At 39.4% G+C, this 22234-nt stretch overlaps 1 protein-coding gene across 1 annotated transcript; it reads left to right on the top strand.

Annotated features, from left to right (window-relative positions):
* Nucleotides 1-242: 242 nt before the first annotated feature.
* On the top strand, nt 243-13535 carry LOC139708554 (zinc finger protein ZPR1-like). Its single transcript, XM_071620496.1, has 12 exons — nt 243-284; nt 496-795; nt 1871-2032; nt 3750-3840; nt 4797-4867; nt 6040-6117; nt 7684-7806; nt 8806-8938; nt 9870-10030; nt 10737-10931; nt 11434-11499; nt 12979-13535. Exons 2-12 carry the CDS (start codon nt 679-681, stop codon nt 13150-13152), a joined length of 1371 nt encoding a protein of 456 aa, XP_071476597.1. The 5' UTR covers nt 243-284; nt 496-678; the 3' UTR covers nt 13153-13535.
* The last annotated feature ends 8699 nt before the right edge of the window (nt 13536-22234 follow it).

Here is a 22234-nt window from a genome sequence, read left to right on the forward strand (position 1 = left end):
CGGCTCGCTCCACTCAAAACGCCACACGCACGGTCAACTCTCGCCGCGCCGCCCCCGTCGCTGCACCGGCCAGATTCGATCTGCAGTCCGCTGCTATATACTAAATACTTAGTAAGTAGTATACAAGTGCGAAGTTAGGCTCTGCGTGCATGCCTAGCTCATCTGATATCTTACACAAACTGCTCCTGTTAATGGGACAAATTATTCCTATTCCTTTGCGGAGCTCTCGCGTGCAATCATTATTAAAGTGGTCAAAGGTGGAGTCTTCTACTTGACGTAAATTGGTGAGTTCATGACATGTGTTCTTCGCAAGCTGATTGATTTGTAAGTGTGCGTCCACTTATGTGCTGTGCTGCTGTGTGTGCTGTGCAAGCAAGCTTGCTGCGCTTATCTTGCGGTTGGTTCAACATCATTACATGTTCAAGACTCAGAAGAAGAGGCGATATAACAATACATTTTAAAAGACCGTAACGTGTGTTTTTGTCACTCTTTGAGAGTCTTGAAATGACACAGGTATCATCACATCATCACAAGTTACATCACATCTTAGAGTGACACGGAAGTAGAGGACTGGTCCTGTAACAGAACAACAAAGCAGTGGGCTCTGTCTGTAGGCCCGTTCCTTCGTTAAGGCCTTTCTTCAACATCACTGGAGATTCTCTGGCCCAACCCAGAGTCATGGCGGAAAAGGAGGGTGGGAACGACCGGATGGTGCTCAAAGACCTCTCCGCCGAGAACTACGACGAGCTCGAAACGACAGAGATCGAGAGTCTGTGCATGAATTGTCATGAAAATGTGAGTTCAAAGGTCAAAAAACAATGTGTTTTCATACTGTATAAAACTTCCGAAGTCCCTACCCCACTTATTTTGCCATGCCACTCTATCGAACCCTTCCATTGTTAGCTAATGCACAGATGCATGCTGTCCCCACCACTTGCCAAAGGCCGAAGTGTGTGTTTGCACATGATGCATCTTCGTTTCAGCTAACAAGGGTGGTGTAATGTAGAGTGGTATGACATTTTTTTTTTTTTTTTGGTGGGGGGGGGGGTGGACATGATGAAGTCTTTCTATTTTTCCCCAATGGTGATGCAAGGAGTTTTTGTGTGGAGATGGATTGAAATGCAGACAGAGAGCTGTAAAACCTCTAACATGTTAGGAAAATTTTAGTGTTGTGTCAGAATATATCTCCATGTCTAATCATTTCATTGTGAATAACAGCAATTATATTTGCAAGAAAATGTTTTTCTACATTCTATGATAGCTTCGATTGAAATATCATTTGGCACCATACGTAGTTTAAGACCCATGCTTAACCTCTTGAGAATGTGTTGATTGTGCTGCAACATGCATTTCCCATCTGACACTTGCCCGAGTATACTCGGTACTCGTCCTCGATGGATTAAGGTGTTTATTGTATCAAAAGCCATTTATTAAGTTAGTCATTGTTACACTGTATTCTTATCATTCTGAGTCAGTATTCGTACCTGTGCGATTGATGCAAATGAAGTTCATATTTACAGTGAAATTGTTACAATCAAAACTTTTATTAGGACACACAGCGAAAGTTTGCAGATCTTATATGGCCCTGAAAAAAAATAATACAAAATTTTGATAATTCTTCAATTTCATTCAAATGGCATCCAACAAGTGCTTTCAGATGGTTACCATGATGGAGATGTGAGTGATATGTTATGGAGAGCATTTTATTCACATTTCAACGGGATTATTGATCAGTCATATAAGGAAAAGGGAGAGTTCATTTTCTTGAACTACAAATAGAATGTCATTTGTAGTGTCTTGCTGTACAAATCCTCCAATGACTCAAAATGTTCATCCATCATCTTTTTTCTTTTTTTTTTTTCGTTGGTAGGGCATGACCCGCCTCCTCCTCACCAAGATTCCGTTCTTCAAGTCTGTCGTGATCAGCTCCTTTGAATGCGATCACTGCAACTACAGCAACAACGAGATCCAGCCCGCCAGCAGTCTGCAACCCCAGGGCTGTACCTTCGATGTGGAGATTAAGACAGTGGAGGTGGGGAATGGGCAAAATTCACACCCTACTTTCCTGTCATACCCCCATTCCACAGATATTTTTCTTTTCTCATCGGTCACTGATCAAAAGCAAAGTTTGTTGCTTCCGGCCACCCACCGAAGTGTGTTGGATGGCAGTCTGATGAATCCGACTTGTTATGGTTGACTGTCTGGTCAGTGTCAGGCATGCCGGGTGTGATCCGATGAGGCAAGATCGTCCCGTGAGGATCACGCAAGACAGGTCTGAGACTGACCCGATTGTCCACCAACACAAGTCGGATTCATCAGACTGTGACCCGATACACTTCGGTGGGTGGCTGGAAGCAACAAACTTTACTTCCGACGAGTGAGTGATGAGAAGAAATTTCTGTTGAATAAGGGTATTACTCAATGATCTATCTCATATGAAGTTATGATATATTTTTGGGTGGAAAGGGGAAGGTTCTCATTCTGAAAAAGAGAACAAAAATACTTTACTGACAACATGTGGAGTAGATGTGTTCAATCTGGATTGCCGTTTTCTTTTGCGCAGTTCCCTGAATTAGCTGCAGATAAGTGCTCTCTTAACCCTAATCAGGCTGGGCTTTTTTGGCTATTCTATATCGGGAGGGGGGGGGGGGGGGGATTCCGCCCCCTTCAGATCTCGCCTATGGAACGCGTGATCGCACCGAAAATCGGCACACGCGACGCCCGCGATGTATACTATCAAAATGTATGGTTGCTTACTCCGAAAAATTTTTCTTATATTTTATATTAATTAATTATTGTAATTTATACATAAAATCAGTTTTGGGCTCTACATCACTTATTAATGCTCTAATTAAGCTAATTTCTTTTAAAAAATGTTTCTTGTATCATTCTCCTGAGGCATAGGATGAAAAAAAATCTGTATCGAAATTAATTTCTTACGTATTTGATTGTTTTTTGAATTTCTTATAAATGTATTTCCTTGTTTTTCGACCTTTTGTTTTTGTTTGTTTTTTGGCCAAAATTTGTCACAGACATTTTTCAAAGCTGTATTATGCTAGAATAGATTAATTTCGTCCATTCTAAGTCAAGATATGAATCTTTATGCAAATTAATTGAAAAAACACAATTTGCATTGGATTTGTACACAAAATCACGTTTTGGAGCAATTTTGGGGTTGACAAATTTTTTTCGAACGGGCGTCGCGTCAAAATGGTACGCGCGGGCGCAACAATTTTGGTCTCAAAAGTTGCGCGATAAGAAAGTCATGAAACATCGCAGCGGGAGCTTATCGCGCTGCGAAGATATTGCACGAAACGTCGAGGGGGGGGGGCGGATTCCGCCCCCCCCCCCCCCCAGCCTGATTAGGGTTATACAGTTTGTTTTAGTCTTCAGGTACCTGCGATAAGATCAGACTTGAGAGTTTTTCATGCAAATTAATAATTGAGGAGTGAACTCTGAATTTGGTAAGGGGAAATTCTGTGCAATTACTCGTTGATTTATCCCTTGCTCATCCACATGTTTGAATTGTCTTTAATACACTAACAAACAAGTGTAAAATCACCTTTTACAAATTGATGAAATTGCACTAAAATCACCTCTTATTCACAGTTTGTCATAATTGCAGTGCCTTGTATGTAGTACATTGACAAGGAAAATTCAATCAAATGGTATTATTCTCATACTATGCTTTTGTCAAGTACTTAGTTATGACCTCTACTGCTGATTTGATGTTTTCATTTGACCCACAGGACATGGACAGGCAAGTTGTGAAGACAGATTCAGCCACTGCCGAGATCCCTGAGTTGGGTTTTGAGATACCAGCCTTCACGCAGAAAGGGAGTAAGTGCTTTATGTAGATACCATCTCAGATATGACCTCAACTTCACTTTTCAATGCATCATGACAATTTTGGTGACAAAGCAAGATTATTAGGAGAGCTTTGTGGGAATGGCTTAGTTTCGTTTAATATCACATGCTCGTGTTACACACTTAGAATGTGCAAATTGGCAGAATAGTATACAAAAAGTCCCAAATATCATGCACTTTTAGGGAACACTTATCCATCATGTGAAGTGGTAGGCCCTATGTTGGTCAGCATTGTGTATGCTCATAATAGGTAAATGAAGAAAATAATGTTCTAATGTGGGCTTTACATGTACATGTAACATGTACAGCTACCATGCCAAGACTCAAATAAAAAGAGAGTTGGGCAAAGATGTGGTATGATTTGTACAACCTTGCAAAACAGGGAAAAAGAATGAATAAAAGAGAGAAAAAGTTGAAGAGATAGAAGCAGTTTATCATAGTAGGTGTAGACATGATAGTAGTAGTAGAAAGGAAAGTAACTGTAGCGGAAGTAGTTATAGTATTAGTAGTGGCAATGGTAACATACATAGTAAAACTACTAATACTATAGTAAAAGTCAAAAGGAATGTGATAAGGAGTAGTAGTAGAAGTAGTAGTAGTATTGGTAGTAGTAGTAGTAGTAGTAGTATTGGTAGTAGTAGTAGTAGTAGTAGTAGTAGTAGCAGCAGCAGCAGCAGCAGCAGTAGTAGTAGAAATTAGTAACAATTATAGTAGTAGTGAAATAGAAGTGGAAGCTATATGATTGTAGTTCTAGTACCAGCAATAACTATAGTAACAGTAGATTGCTAGTAACAGTAGATTGCTTTGTAGGTGAGGAGGAATAATTGATTTTCATGCTGCTATTTAAATTTCTGTAGTATTTCTTTAGATTCCTAGACCCAGATCAGATATAAATCAAATGTGCTGTTGTGTTCCTTTAACCCTTTCAGCCCTAACAACAGTGGAGGGACTACTGCAGAGAGCAGCTGCAGGTCTTGAGCAAGACCAGCCAGTCAGGAGGGTAAGTAAAACTCACTTTTTCATCCTAGATCCAGTAATACAACAACAACGATGAGGACGATGACGACGATGACGACAACAGCAACAACAACAACAACCACCACCACCATCACCAACATCAGCAACAACAACTACAACAACTTTACGACGGTCACGCTATATGAAATATACTTTGAAGTATATTTACCACCGCCAAGGGAGGAGGTTATGTTTTCGTTACCGTTGGTTTGTTAGTTAGTTAGTTTGTCTGTGTGCAAAATAACTCAAAAAGTAGTGAACGAATTGGAATGAAACTTGCAAGAAAGTTTGAGAATGACACAAGTACCAAACAATTAACTTTTAGCATTGATCCGAGAATTGTTGGGGAATTTATGAAGGATTTTTGATATTTTGGCAGGTAGGGTCAATGAACTTGGGAGTTCAGGTTGCGCGTATTTGAGGTTTGCCTGCGCGCACTAAAGTGCGTGCTCTAGTTTCTGCTGGGATGAGGCGCGCCGTGCAGCTGAGGGTTTATGACGTAACAAAGGCTTCTATATTGGGAAATCTGGCAACTTTCAGCACACAATGCAGTACGTATGGGTGGAAATCACTGATATCTCTACGGAAGAACAAGATCAGTGGTGAAAATGATTTGCATGCTTGGCGGAGGTCTGCGCTCTCAGAGTGCTTCTCTAGTTTGTAATGTTTTGTTTACTTTGCAAAGTGCTGAGCAACTAATTTGTCAGAGATTGCGACAGCTGTATAAAAGTGATTTATAAACATTCATTTTAATGGAGGTTTTGAAGAATTTATGCTCAGTGAGAGATGTTGAGTTCTGTTTGTTCTGGCCAATGGTGCACAAAATTACTCTTATTGTAGAAATTCAATGTTTTGTATTTGTTCGTATATTGTTTTTGACAGTGTAGGCATATGATTTCTCTCTAAATCCAGTAAGAACTAGCAAGGTAAAATTGTTTGTTTTTGTTTTTGTTTTTGTTTTTGTTGTTTTGTTTTCTATTTTTCAAAGCAAGTTTACATAAAGCAAATTGATTTTCATAATTCTGCGCATACCTGGTATCCCTAGGTACACTCAGTTTATTCCTATGACACCTGTAAACTTGTGTCACTACAATTCAAATTTTGTGTGTTGCATTTGCAGTTTATTTCCTCCCATTACTACTTCTTGTTTTGTAGGCGTTGCAACCAGAAGTAGCCGCTCAGATCGATGCTTTCATTGAAAAATTAAAAAACGTCCCAAGGCCCTTCCATCTGGTGAGTACCTTCAACTCCACTTTGCTGAGATTTGGGAAGATATACCGTGTTGTGCTTTTCAGTTTCGTAGTGTTCTGTTTGATTTTGTAGTCAGAAAAATACTTTGCTATTGATGTTGGAAGATTTACTGTGTTATACTTTTCAGTTTGATATTGTTACCTCCGCCAAGAAGGAGGAGGTTAAGTGATCATCGGCATTGGTTTGTCTGTTTGCAAAATAACTCAAAAAGTTGTGTGCGGATTAAAATGAAACTTGCAGAAAAAATGTCTATTGATACAAGGAGTACCTCATGCAATTTTGGTAGTGATCTAGGAATTTGTATGGATTTTTAAAGGATTTTTCATCTTTGGCATATAAGGTCAACTAACATTGGGTTCAAGCTGTGCGTACTGGAGGTTTACATATGTGCACTTAAGCACATGCTCTCCTCGGGCAAGGCACAGTGCTATGACATAAACAAGGTGCTTCTATTTTTGGGGAAATTGCAAGCAAGTGAGGGTGGAAGTGACTTGTTGGCTTAGTGGAAGTCTGTGCTCTCCAAGTGCTTTTCTAGTTTTGTTTGATTTTGTATTCTGAAAAATACTTTTTTGTTGCATGGCAATATACATCCACTTTTTTTTTATAGACTAAAGTATATTGTTTTTATTCCCCTGAGTGAGCAGTAATAGTAACTGGAAACTTTCATAATGCCTGAATTCTTATATGTGACCCGCTACAACAAAATGATCCTAAAGTCGGGCGAGGTCGATTATTTGAAAATTGCATGACACAATTCCCTAATCTTTCTGCTTTAAATTGATATATAACACATCTTATAAAAATAATCGGCTGCGGAGATATCGATGTTTAAAAAAGAGCATGTCGAGACGTCTGGGAAATCACTGTTTCGAGAAAAGCACCCTAAAAGTTTTCCTTGTGACGCAATCACGATCAAGGGACACGCAAGTCAGTATTCACGTCCGGACAATAGAAGGTAAGCCCTAGCAACCCCCGAAATGTTCATTCAAACATATCGTCGACGGTCTCCTCACCGACCAATCAGTGACCAGGAGGCCAGGAGAAGTGGCTGGGCATAGCGCACCCCGCCAGCACGCACCAGTCGACTGGGCAGTGTGCGAGCTTCACGCTTCGGTTAGCGGCAAGCAGCAAACTGACCAATGAGATCACTCTGGTCGTTGTTAGGGGCGGAGCCTATGTGTGGCGCTCAATCCAAATGTTCGAACCAGTTTCTGCTTCGTTGAAACGCCAAAAAAACATGGCCCAGAAAAACGCTATTTTTTAGTCTTTCCTTCCATCATTTTGCTTCAAAATTTCGACAGATGATAGAAGACATGTCAGACTCTAATAATATGTCAAATTCAGAAAATCGTAAGTTTTGACCAATTTTGATGCTCTGACTTCAAACTCGATTTTCACGGCTTCGACCGTGCGCGACTTTAGGACCATTTTGTTGTAGCGGGTCACATATGACTTGAGAAATCTGTCAATATTGTTTGTGATACCTATTAAATCAGTGCATTTCCAAACCAGTTCCCATACTGAATTCATATCCTCTACCATTCCCAGATTATTGATGACCCTACTGGCAATAGTTTTATAGAGAATCCATTTGCACCGAAACCTGACCCCGCCCTGAAGGTCACCTACTACAAGCGGACAAGTGAGCAGCAGAAGATGCTGGGATTCCAGGTCAGTGACCTCTCCAGACAATTTAGCGACAATAGGGCATTGAACACTGGGCAATATCTGTTGAATTACTGCCTTTCTGACTCTCTCCTTCTCTCGTGAAAAAGAAAACACCGAACAAATAAAGCCCCAAACATAGTACCGGTACTAATAATTATGAATTTACTGGGCTTAGATTGAATCACACAAAACATGTAAACGCAGATACCGAGTACGTAGGTCAGTCTATCTTCAAAGAAAGCATGTAACTCTATGATATGTTACACTGAAATCTTTTTAGACAAAGGAGTCACTGTCTCTTCTTTCCTTTACTCACATACATGTATGGTCACATATGTAATTGATTGGGAGTTGTTTTAATTACTGTTTGTCCAGTTCTGATTTTGATCTGCCCCTACCATCCAACTGCCCCTCCCAAGTACTTACAATACTGGTTCACCTATCAAACCAATCTTGTTTGCTCTTAGATGGTAATGATTTGTTTCAGGGACACCACATAAAATCAGGAATACTTTTAAAGCAAAGATTTTAAGTTGTTCGCGGAATCAAAGTTAGTATCACCAAAGGAGAACATCTTTAATAGGAAAGTTGTAATGAGATGTTTCCTGTGTTGTAGTCAACATGTTAGCGTGGCACAAAAAAAAAAATTTGTCAAAACAGTGGCATCAGCTTGTTATGTAGACGAGATCGATAGTCTTCAATAGTACAGACACTAAATCCTGAACTTCAGAGATCCTTTGAGTACAGTGAAACCTTAATATAAAGAGGTTTGATATAACAAAACCTCTGTATAAGGAGGTGATTTCATAGGTCACAATTTTATGTATGTATTTGCCCTCGATATAGTGAGAAACCTGATGAAACAAAGTTATTATCATGGTTTTGAGGTCCTTGCTGTGACGAGGTTTCCCTTTGTACCTTCAAGGAGATTTTAACACATCCTTTCCTAAAGTAATTGTAATGATACTCGTCTTGTGGTTGATGATCCTCCACTGTTACTAGGATGAGGAAGATGCTGCGGCTGGTGACGCTGGGCCTCCAGAAGACGATCCTTTGGTGCCGGAGGAGGTCCTGGAATTCAACGTCGACTGCCAGGAGTGCCACGCCCCGACCAAGTGCAGGATGCAGCCGATCGGTATCCTTTCAGTCCGAGAAAATGATCATTTGGCGCCTTCCGGGATTGAAACACTTTTTGTAAAATTCAAATCGCAAAATAGTTCAGCATAATTTCAGTGGGGCATTATTTGAAGATCGAGTTTGTTTGCAAAAACCGATAAGTCCATATTTGCCAAATGGAGATATTTGCGATTAAAGGTCAAGAAAAATAAAGAGAATAATAAGAAAATTCTTGCCTCTTTTGACCATAACTTCAAAAATGTACCTTTATATGTAGTGAACAATATATCATTTAAAAGGTATTATTTCATACTTTATGATACAGACCGTACTTCAAAATCTTCAAAAATGGAGCAGTGGACTGTATTTTTTATTGATCAGTGGAAAAGTTACATGCAAGCTTTTTGAAAGTTTCTGTTCCCCTAGCTAGAGTTGCCATACCTCAAAAAGGGGGTATTTTTGTGAAGTGAAAAAAAAAATGATATGGTGTACAATCGCTTACCTCACAAAGAGTTTTGATGAAGAATATTGGTAGAGGAAGCAAAAGAGTAGTTAAATACATACCTACTCATCAAAGGATCATGTGTATGTATTTCCATTCTTTTTCCTTTTTTGACAATAGTGACAGGGATTGTGTATTGCACTTTTTCATTAAGCTTTTCATTGTACCAGTAGGTGCTATCTGTTGTATATATTTCTGTTGTACAGTACATGTATCTTGGCTTTCTCAACAAATTGTGTTTGTTAATTGTTTAATGTGCATGTTGAGCAAGAGAGAGAGAAAGAGAGAGAGAGAGAGAGTGAGAGATTAATCTGTGTCAGTTTAACAATTTACTCTCGTGATTAATATCATCATGAGAGATGGAAAGGGAGACAGGTAGATCAAAAAAGAGAGATAGGCAAAGACGGATTCAGGGAGGAGGATTTCCTTGACCTTTGACCCTCGTCAGACATTCCGTTCTTCAAGGAGGTTATCATAATGGCCGTGGCGTGTGACTCCTGTGGGTTCAAGTCCAACGAGGTGAAGACGGGAGGGGGCTTTGCGGAGAAAGGTCGGCGGATGACGCTAAAGATGACTGACACTATCGATCTCAGTCGAGACGTCCTGCGGGTGAGTGCTTCAATTTACCTTCTTTTGATTTGCTCTAATACCTCTCGTTGGATTAGACTTGATTTTATCTGGATTGTCTCTTAACTTTTCTCTGCAAAGCACCCTCTTTTTTGTAAACCCTTTGATGTGCTTTGCTTTGATTTGATATAATGTAACTTAAACCTGCCTTCACAGCCACCAGTCTTTACTGGCCACCTGCCATATATGGTCATTGAAAAATGTCCCGTAAGAGAATAGTGTGGTGTTGAAGACCCTGTCTGTAGTGGCCACTCATCTATAATGGCCACCTTTTTTTGTCTCCCTTGGATGGCCATGATGGATAGGTTTGACTGTACATTGCTGTGTTTTGCTTTAATTTGTTTACCTTTGACTTGGCTTGTTCTTATTTGATCTGTGTACCTTTGATTTAATTAGATTTGATTTGATTTACTGTAAAAGTGGAAATTTTCGCGGTGTTGAAATTTTTTGCGCATTTCGCGCAACTAGAAACTAGCACGAAAATAAAAGCACGCGAATATTTTTGCTTGCCATATGTTCCTGTGCGTGATGTCTTGATTCCGCGGAATTAAAAACACGCGAAACTCTTCGCGAAACTCTTTCAGTTGTTTGTCGTACAGTGTATGCTGTCAGTGACCTTGATAAGTAGTACCTTGCTCTTGAGTTCAAATGATTTTTTAGAATTTGGATCAAATTTTTCTTCTCCCAGTCAAGCACATGCAAACTCATAATCCCGGAGCTGGATTTCTCTCACGAGCCGATGACGACGTTAGGCGCCAAATTCACAACTCTAGAGGGCCTCCTAACGGACGTCAAGTCGCAGCTGAGCAGTCAGAACCCCTTCATGTTTGGCGACTCGCACCAGGGATCCCAGATGGGCAAATTTATGGAGAAGTGGGAAAAGGTAAAAAAACCAAAACAAAGATAGCACAGATGAGCAAAGTAGACAGAAATCTAAGACCACAGCACCAAAACACATTATTAATCGATAGGGCAAGACACTGAATGAATGTATACTATTTATCATGGATCATACCAGTGTAGCAGACAGGAATCTGTGATCACATTGGATTGGCTGTAAACAATTCAAGTAATTTGTCTTTTATCTAGATATCTTCATAATTGATTGAATAATTGATCAATTCATTATTTACATACCTATTACTTTATCTACTAGTATCTGCTTATTCATCTGTCTATCTATCTACATGTACACTAATCTACAATCGATCACTCTGACCATCTACCTATCCATCTGTTTACAAGTACTTATAATTTCTAGCTATCAATTTGTTTGTCTATGTATGTCCTTATCTATCTATCTATCTATGCATCTACCCACCTATCTATCTGTCTATCTTTGTATTCATTTATTTGAGTGTGTATTTTGTGTTAACCCCTTACAGATCTTAAGAGGTGAGATGTTTGTCACCGTCATTCTGGAGGACCCATCTGGAAACAGCTACCTACAGGTAAGAATCATGTAACATGATAAATAATAATAATAGTAATAATAGTGAGACTCTTATAAAGCGCTCATTTCTACCTAAAAAAGATACTCAAGGCGCTATAGAACAGAGTACATATTGTGTCACGTTACAACTGTATCACAGAAAATAATAAGACAATAAACCAACAAACAACAAGCCTATATATGTACACAGGTCATACTATACATACAGGTATACAACATTGTCAATTTAAATTGAAAATATAGGTTTTGAGATTCTTTTTGAAACTATCAATGGAAGATGCTTCTCTAAGAGATTTTGGTAGGCCATTCCAAAATGGCCTACCAATTGCAATACCTGTATTGAAATGGGGATCTCCTACAATGGTCTACCTGTATTGAAATGGCTTGACAGTATCTATTATCAGTGTGCACATTATCTCCTATTGCCCTTTAGAGTGTGTCTTCATTCAATCGGTGGAAGCTGTTAAGACGGCAATTGATTGAAATTTACCTGGCTGCTACAGACTGACTGACAGTCGGTAGCGCGTCTGCCTCACGATCCAAAGGACCCGGGTTAGATTCTCAAGTGTATCATAACGTCCCCTCTAAAAAGAGGCAAAACAATCAGTCACTTGGATAGGACATAAAATGGAGGTCCCGTGTGTGAGAGAGTCAAATTTCATGCACTTAATAGATTCTGCTTCATTTATTAATCGCAAAGAGTAGGGTGTTTTAACGTGGTGAAGTGGTCCCGCCTCACATCCAACTGGACCCCTTAGAGGACCAGCTGTTGTACGTAGCTGTATATGGGCTATCCAGCCATCTTCTCAGATGGAAATGAAACAAACAAACAAATGATTCGTAGATTGAAAATAACACGTGAAATTGGAACCTAAATATTTACATTCATGATATTGGACCAAATAAGTGTACATTTGCATATACATATGTTCGACTAAATTTTAAGGAGGAGAGTTAATTAGAATGACAGATGAAAAGGATTGAAATGTTGATGTTGTGAAATATTACTTCATATTTGAAATTAAAAGAAAAAGGGTCTTTTACAGTATCTGTGACTATTTCCTAGTCTTTATTGTCTTTATTTTCCCCTTCAAACCAGGAACTCTTCTTTCATTTTCAGCATCATTTATACAGCCCATGCACATTTCTGATGAGAAGACTTTAGACTTGTGTACACCACTTCATGGCATTCAAAAATTGTTGATATATTAAATTTCTTTGAAAGATGCTGTACAAGCTAGTATTGTAGTGAGTTGCTACTTTCGTGGCCACTACAGATACGTTTAACTCTATCTATGCGCAGCGAATGTCTACATATCGTCGGTTGAGAATGATAAGGGCTTAAGTTGTCACAAAACCCATAGTGTTCGAGACAACTTAACGCCCTTCTCATTCTCAACAGACGATATCCTTTGATTGCATACACTGTTTGTCATTGTTCACTATAAACCGCACCCTCAAAATTTCTCCCTTGTAGAATGTTTACGCCCCCGAAGATGACCCTGAGATGATAGTGGAGGATTACGAGAGGTCTGAGGCAGACAACGACATGCTGGGGATCTCCGACATGAAGACAGAGAACTACGAAGAGCCCGAGGGAGATGGTGCACAGAATGGCGAGTCAGCCGACGCAGCGGAGGAGGAGTCGTGACCCCGTGGAGAATCTTGACCAGGAAATTTTTACGTACTTTGCCCTGTTTGAACTCTATTACACACAGTCTCCGCAGGTCTGAGCCAGAGGACGGGCTATGTTTGTGCGAGTGCAGTGCATGCAACGTGGAAAGCGTACACCTTCAATAGACTCGCCGAGCTTTGAATACCAGCCATGCATAAAAATGCTTGCATTTTAGTCACATGTGGGATGCTGTGCAGGCAGATAGTGCTGTGCACTTTCAAAGCCTGCCCTCTTGTGTCAACAGCTGCAAGTATGGATGTTACAGCAAGATCGAGAGAAATGTGACATCGATTGCTTGACTGATTTCAGAGGCCTGTGCTTTGCTTGTGTCAGGGGTTCTCTTTCCATAATTATGTGTATTTGCCTATGTTTTAACTCAGAAGGTACAGAAGTGAATTATTTGAGATTTATGAAAGGAATATGTGCCATATAAAGGGGCACAAATGTGTAATACAGTGCACTCCCGTTACAACGAACACGAAATATATCGAAATTTTGTTATAACAAAATAAATCGTCTGGTCCCAAAATTATCACCATTAAAGTCTACGGTGCAAAGTTTGCTTATAACGAAAACGGTTATAGCGAAATTTTCATTATAACGAAGTCTTTTCCGAGCGCCACAGACGAAGAAAAACAAAAGAAATGTGCTCCGTTATAACGAAATGCGAATATTGCTTTCGAAAATACATAGCGGAACAAGCCTTTATAGTGTCTCTGCATGGGTGAACGCTTCACACCACTGTGTGTTTGCTCCTTGTGTCACGCAGTTTCTGAGGGGAACTTGCGTTTATTATTGTAATACAGTTATCCCATCACATTTTACATAGCTTTCCAGTGTAAGATGAGTATTCAGCAAACAGAATATGATATATATATATACATGGTTTTCTTGTTTTCGATATATATTTATTGTATTTGTTCGGTTATAACGAAATTATAACGAAAGAAAACTGCCGGTCCCGAGCATTTCGTTATAATGGGAGTGCACTGTATCAGATTGTTTTCAACTTTTTAGCATACTTCAGTTCCCAATTCACTGATATGCTACCTGCACGTTGAATACAACTAGACTTTAGACACTGCTATTTTATTATCATTATTTTCTGTCTTTTCTTTTGGGGGAGGGTGGGGCGAGAAGGTTGAAGGCATCCTTATGCACTCTGTACCACGTTCGTAACTTGTACAACACTCAACTAATGTCCTGAACTACAGTTTTGATCTTGAAATTTGATGAAACTTTGATGATCAGCTTTGAGAAAGTATGAAAGGATTGGGCTGCATTATCACTCAAAATTGTGACTAATGCATAAAATATTCGCAACTCCCCAATGACTGCCAAGTCCCCCAAAAAAAAAGAAAAGAAAAAATAAGAAAAAGGAGGATCCACTCAGGCATGTTTTTATAAGATTGTGCTGTCATTTCCTTCCCTGACAATATCCAGTCATTTCTACTTTGCACCTTAGTATTTTAAAGTGGCTTCTCATGATAATGATCTTCTTTGGATAAATTAAATCACTTTGTTGTACCAAAATGTTGATTTATCAGGATTGATGCACAATAGTGTACAAAGAAACATTAGTCTCTGGGGTTGGAAAATTATATTTGTAAAAAGAGAGATTCGTATATCAACCGATCTGATAAGAGTCCACTGTGTCTGATGATAATAACCTCTTAAATTTAGAACATAGTTTGCATACACGGTGTATCTGTTGAAGCTGTTTTTATGCCTCCGCAACGAAGTGGCCGGAGGCATTATGTTTTCGGGTCGTCCGTCCGTCCGTCCGTCCGTACGTCCGTACGTCCGTACGTCCGTACGTCCCGTTTTGTTTTTGTCGATATCTCAAGAACCATGTGGTGGTTTTACATCAAACTTGGTATGAGGGTATATCCTTAGGGGATAATACTTTGTGTGGATTTTAGGGTCACAGGGTCAAAGGTCAAAGGTCACAGGTTATTTTGTGAAAAAAAAATTTGAAATTTCATGTTTTTCTCCATATCTTACAAATGGTTCAAGGTATCTTCATGCAACTTAGTATATATGCTTGTACCGATGGGCAGTGATTATCTAGGGAAGTTGGGGGTCATGGGTCAAAGGTCAGGGGGTCAAAGGTCAAGGTCAGCTCCTCAAAATATCACCACTTTCCTTAAAATGCAATATGCCTGAAGGTTTTTGTTTTTTTTTTTTAACTTGATGTATGGCATGTATTACCCAATATATATTTTGGGGGAAGTTTCTTGCCAAAAGGTCAAAGGTCAAAAGGTAAAAGGTCAAGTGGAAGTGCTAAATTGCACTTTTTCCTCCATATCTTGAAAGTAACTCAAGGTATCATCATGAAACTTACATATTTATGCATGTTCAACCTAACAGTGATTCTCTTTGGAACTGTGAGGTCAAAGGTCAAAGGCCAGGTTTAGATAATGCTATTTTCCCATTTGATACTGAAATTATACTTTTTCTCAATACCTTCAAAATTACTCAATGCATAGACTTATAAAAGGGTCAAAAGTCAAGTAAAAATCATCAGTTCCCCAAATACCTGCACTCTGCCATTTTAATCATTCATCCAATTGAACCTAGTTCTAGGAAAGTGAACATTCAGCACATTTGTGTCAAACCTGTCATTTTAATATTTTGCCAATTGTGTGAAACTGTCATCACACATTGTCAAGACATTGTAATATAGACCTATTAGGAGAACCATGCATTATGGCGGAGGCATATCAGTAGCCGTAGCGATATATCTAGTTTTTTTTTTTTTTTGCTCTAAAATGGACACACAGCATGCCCAAGAAATGTGTGAAAAAGAAAATGTGGTGATTTTGAGCACTTCTTTACTCTCTAAGGTATAATTCCCCATAGAGTTCACACAAGGCTCATGTGGTTCCCATAAGGAATATGCTTTGAAATCATGCACAAGTGGTGTGGCTTGTTTATGTAGCATAAATTGTATGTGAAATAATGCTTGAGCATACTGGTAATGTTTGTGAAAAACAGGGCAGTCCCTTACGGGGAACAAGCGTATGATGAAATGTTCTTACCGCAGAGTAAAAATTCGTGTTCCAAAATTCTTATCAGTTAAGTGGTGAAAATTTCCTTCCGTCATGATGAAATTACAATTTAATGAAAGAAAACTGAGGTATTCATTATAATGGGAGTCATCTGCAGTAGGTTTTATGGGGGAAGACACGGTGTAGTCATTCAATAAAAATTTTTGTCACTGGGCCAGCTGTATTTGGGGAGATTACTCAGTATGTGTCATTTATATGCAGTGGTTTTCAATTTTGCAAATATTTCATCACTCTTTATCATACTTCATGCTAAGAGAGAAAGAGATAGACACAGAATAGAGGAAGAAAAAAGAAATAATGTTTTGTAGATTCAACAAGCAAATATTTGAAAAAGTGTTGATACAAGTGTTATTATTTGCCAAGTTTAAATCATGCATGATTTTTCAAACAATGTAATTGCAACTGGTAATGGCTATCTCAAAAGTCGACGTTTATTTGAACTGAAATCGTAATTACTGCAGTTAACATTTTGATTATTTACTACAGTTAACATTTTGATTGCATATTTACTACATATGCAGTATATTTCTGGAATTGAGATTGGTACAACAATTTTTTATGAGTGGTTGAATTTGAAAACAAAACAAAACCAAGAACAACAGTGATGGGAGAGTGGTTACAGTCAACTGTTGGCTTCCTGGCTTCTAGATCGGCACAAACAGTATGCAGTACAAAGTGTTCTACAGGGGAAACTCGGTATAACGAACACTGCTATTAAGCAAATAATCAACGTTGGTGAAGGTGATGGGACAAACTATCACTTCCGAGGCGATTTGGATGTAGCTATCTTTCCGAAGCGCAGCTGAGGAAAGATAGCGTACACATTCAGATCGCCGAGGAAGTGATAGTTTGTCTCATTGCCTGAAACTAAAAGTTGATTATTTGCTTTATATTCCACATCTAGGGTCCTAGAAATTCCCATTTTATTCCAAATCTGAAACTGTTTTAGCTGTCTTTAGGTATCCTTAGGGCTTAGTCTACGTGTGCGCGTAGATGACAAAATAATTAATTTGCTGCGCGCACCGCGCGGCACCGAAGTGAAAGTGCGTTGCACTGTGTACTATCAATTGACCTAGGTCACATGATAGTCCACAGTGTAACGCACTTTTATTTCGCGCGTTCTCATCTCGCGCTAGGACTGAGTGGACTGTGTGGAGATCAGCGAAACAAAAAGGGACTATCAACATAGAGTGTAACGAACTTTTCTTCTCAGGTGATGTGATGGGCAAAACTACGCTTCATCACGTGATCAGCTCTTGACCAATCCTATTGCAACATTCTTAGTATGTGGAATATAAAACGAGATATCGGTTATAACGAGGAAATTTTCTCGGTCCCAAATTTCCTTCCACACAAGTCTATGTAAAATGCTACTCTTATAGCGAGATCGGCTATAACGAAATAACTGCTATAACGAGATAAATTTTGTGACTTCCAAACAAAGAAAAACATAGTAAATCAAACCTGTTATAGCGAGGTAAAGCAAAATGCCTTCGGTAAAGCTTTACTTTGCCTGTGCTATCATCTTCCGAGATTGTAAAGCTTGATGCGCCAAAAACTGTCTTGTACACACATAATCATTTTCTTCAGTGCACTCCAGCTAGCACTGGATGTTGTACGTGTGAAGTGTGTGTGCACGCACACTGATACATGCAGAAAATGTGGTGGGACGGCCATATGTATACATGACATCATCATGACGTTTAGCAGGTGTGAGGCAATCTGATGCTGTGATTGGCCTTCTACTTAGGGAATTTCCCGTCTTCAAATACACACAATTACACACAGTCATAATGTACATACAGAATGTGTCACATACACACACAGCATTGTGCAGACCATAGCTTTCCACACAACACACACCCATACGATAACCACATACCAATCCACAGACGATCTTGATACAATCGCAAGCTACGGTATATAAATTTACAAATTCAAACATCTACAATTAATAAGAAACACATTCTTGATATTGGATTTCCTTGGCGAAAAAACATCTTCTTACCCATAAAGGTGAGTAATTCCCTCACACACAATATCAAGTTATCAGTATTGATTGAAATATGATGGGTAGTCCCACATGTGCAAATTAATGTCTTTATTTTATGCCTTCTTTTATGCCTACTGATATAACGAGATATCGGCTATAACGAGGAAAATGACTCGGTCCCGACCATCTCGTTATATCGAGTTTCCACTGTATTAAATTATTAACCTGTTGAGGACGAGTCCAGAGTATACTTGGGCAAGTGTCTATGGGAAATGCATGTTGTAGCAAAATCAGCCTGTCCTCAACGTGTTAACCGCATATCCCCTAGTAGTAAATGTCAGCACTGGGATCTGTGATCTGTGTCTGAAAGAAGACATAAAAAGATTTATGTTGCGCTGATCGTGTGGGCTGCGATTGTTCAAATTCTCTTATGTTGTCCTTCCATTTGTAGCATAAAGTCCTCAATAGGTCAAACCTGGAAGAAAAACTACCTGCATTGCAAATGAAAAAATAAACAATTTAGTATCATGTGTATGACGTCCCTCTCATCTCATTGTGTACACTGTACTCAAGTGCTATGGGTATCTCACTGGGCTGGAGACTTCTTGGTGATCTCATGGTAACTCAAGTCTCTCTGGTCACGGAGTGGTCACAGAGACGGTTTATTTCCACTTGGTCTTATATCAGGTGGTCTACTTCTCAGTTCGTCTAATACCACATGGCTAAATTCATTTAGTCTACTGTCAATTCCGTCTAATGCCTGTTTGGTCTAATCCTCACTTGGTCTAATGCCTAGTTTGGCTAATTATCATTTCGTCTAATGACCAGATGGGCTACTTGCAATTTTTGTGTCCTTGGATTTTTTTCCCATTTTGTCTAGTAAACTGTGGGTATTTGATGAAATGGGCATAGCCCATATGGAAGTAGACCAACTGGTAAATAGGCTAAGTGGCAATTGGACTAAATGGTCATTAGACGAACTGGTTGTAGACGAAATGGGATAAGACCATGTGGGTTGAGACTGAATGGCTATTAGATGAAGTGGGAGTAGACCAAGTGATAGATCACCACAGAGAGGTCTCAGCGACGTCTCCGCGACGTCTCCTGGAATGTAGCCGAGTCTCCGGGTAGTAGCGAGAGAATCAAACATGTTCATAGGTCACAGAGACGTCTCTGTGACATCTCCTTTTGGTTGTCTCCGCGACTTTGCGTCAACCTATTGGCAACCTACCGGAGACGTCGCAGAGACACACATGTATCTGCAACTAAGGAGACATCTTGGAGATGTCTTAGCAACTTCTGGAAGGACAATATATTGCCTTATTTGGAGATATCTCTGAAGTTGCTGTGGAGTTGCCTTCTTGGTGAGGGTGACTTATGCAATATTGCCTATACATGAGGGTTATAGTGTATATGCTAATAAATGGGGAAAATATTCCTATTCTGACGAAGCAAAAGCATACTAAAATCAATTATGGTAAGGACATCCACGTATCCCATTAGATGCTACCACAGGCTAGAAGTATAATAACAAAGTTTTGTTAGACAGTTGTATGTATGCTTTAATATCAGAAATATGGTTGGTGATGGTGGTAGTGGTGTGGTGGTGGTAGTGGTGTGGTGGTAGTGGGGTAGTGGTGTGGTGGTAGTGGTGTGGTGGTAGTGGTGTGGTGGTAGTGGTGATGGTGGTAGTGGTGTGGTGGTAGTGGTGATGGTGGTAGTGGTGTGGTGGTAGTGGTGTGGTGGTAGTGGTGATGGTGGTAGTGGTGTGGTGGTAGTGGTGTGGTGGTAGTGGTGTGGTGGTAGTGGTGTGGTAGTGGTGATGGTGGTAGTGGTGTGGTGGTAGTGGTGTGGTGGTAGTGGTGATGGTGGTAGTGGTGTGGTGGTAGTGGTGTGGTAGTGGTGATGGTGATGGTGGTGATTGTGAAGGTGGTGGTGGCACTGGGACATGTAGTGGTCGTGGTGGTGGGAGTTGTGAAGGTGGTAGTGGTACAGTGTAGTGGTGATAGTGATGGTGGTGGTGATGGCGGCGTCGCTGGTACATGTAGTGGTAGTGATGGTGGTGCTGGTACGTTTTAGTGGTGATTGTGATAATGGTGGTAATGATGATAACAGCATCAATTATTTTCACATAGTTTCACAAATGTTCAAGTTACCTGCACACAGCTCAAGAAAACACAACACCAAACACCGAGCCTCATATTTCACAAGCATAATTTTATTGATTCTACAAAAGCTTAATTGTCCCCCTGAATATAATCAGAGTAAGCATGAATTAATAGAATCTTGTGCAAACCACCGAATTATTGTGGCATACAGAGGCCTACACTCTTTTGCTTACGAGAACAGTTTCCCCATACTGTAAAACATGATATATTCGTGACGCAAAATTTTCGCAAATTGGAGCCGACGGCATTTTTCGTGGCATGAAATTTTCGCGAATTGCCTCTGGAGTTCAATGCATATAGTGTGGACAAGAAATTTCCCATGCATTTAAAGTTCGCGAATCTTGGCGCTCGCGAAATTCGCGAAATTCAAATGAACACGAACATTCCTCGTTTTACAGTATCTTATGACACAAAACTCAAACAAAGCTCAACCGCTGTGAAAAGGTTGAGAAAATCAAACTTGAATTTCAGAGATAATTGTCAGAAACAAGCTTAGCTGTAAATATCAGCATAGGAACAAACTAATGATTATGAATGTAAGGGTTATTCAAGGGGGTGCTTAGAGGGATAAGATATCATTTATCATCTGATATCCATCTTTATACAGGAGTTTCAATGGTCTCACTTTTAACAAAGAACAAGCCCATCTACTGGCACTATTCCAGTATAGTCTTGTTATGAAGAACACTCTTAAAACAGAATAACTCTTCTCACCAACTTTTAACAGGAAGAAACAGGATGATATGCTTCCTGCAATCGGCACTGCCTCTAAGTTTTCAGAAATGATCTCCCTTGTGTGTACCAAACACCGCTGTAAGGCGAGATCATTTTATTTTTTTTTGGGTGTGTGCATGTGTTACTATATACGCCATATATCACACGAGTCTAATATTCCACGAATCGGGCTTTCCCGTCAATTTCACAAATGGTTAAATTCATGATCTTGGAGTACAGTAATGAGCAAAGCTAAATGTATGCAGGCACATAAGTATTCTTGTCAGGATCAGGGTTAATGCTGTTATATTTACGAATACAGTGTATACTCAAATCCAGAAATTTGCAAAGATATAAAACGTTGTGAAATTTATGGCATAAACAGTAATTGCAAGGATGCATGCCAAGAAACATTTGGTGGACAATACACTACATTGTATAGTCTTGGGTCAAGAGGAGAGCCTAATTAAACTGATATTTAAAATAAAAAGTTGCAAATTACGGATTCAGACCTAATACTTACTCATAAAGCAAACAAAATATGTGATAATTACAACAGCACACAAAACAAACCATGAAAACTGATGTAAAAGGAACTTAACTCACATCTGATCCATTACAATGCACTCCCGTTTAAATGAAATTTCGTTACAACAAAGTAAACATTTAGGTCCCGAATTATCAGTACATGTTGTTACAGTATACTTTATTTGTAGGGCTATAACAAAATTTCTACACTATAATGAAAGAAAACTATGGCTCCCGAAAACCTCATTATGACAGCAGTTACGTCTGTACTTTGAAATCACATACTGCATTACAAAACACAAAGATCAGTTGATTTTTCATTTACATGTACTTCTGGCTTTCTCTGAGAGTAAACTCTTTGTTATTATCATAAAGAATTATTGATCATTCACCTTTTTTTGCTCTACACTTATTAATTCTTAGTACTTTTTAAGACCTACATGTATCTCTTTGACAGATTAAAACATTTCTGCACGAATCATCTTGTCCCTCAACTTCTGCGATCCACAAACACAAAGAGGTGGATTACCGCTGAATAAAAAAACGAAACAAGAGTATAGAAATAACCTACAAGTTTACACCTG

Source organism: Diadema antillarum, unplaced genomic scaffold (genome assembly GCF_040938485.1).
Source record: "Diadema antillarum isolate AM-2024a unplaced genomic scaffold, OU_Dant_1.0 seq00001348_RagTag, whole genome shotgun sequence".
Lineage (NCBI taxonomy): Eukaryota > Metazoa > Echinodermata > Echinoidea > Diadematoida > Diadematidae > Diadema > Diadema antillarum.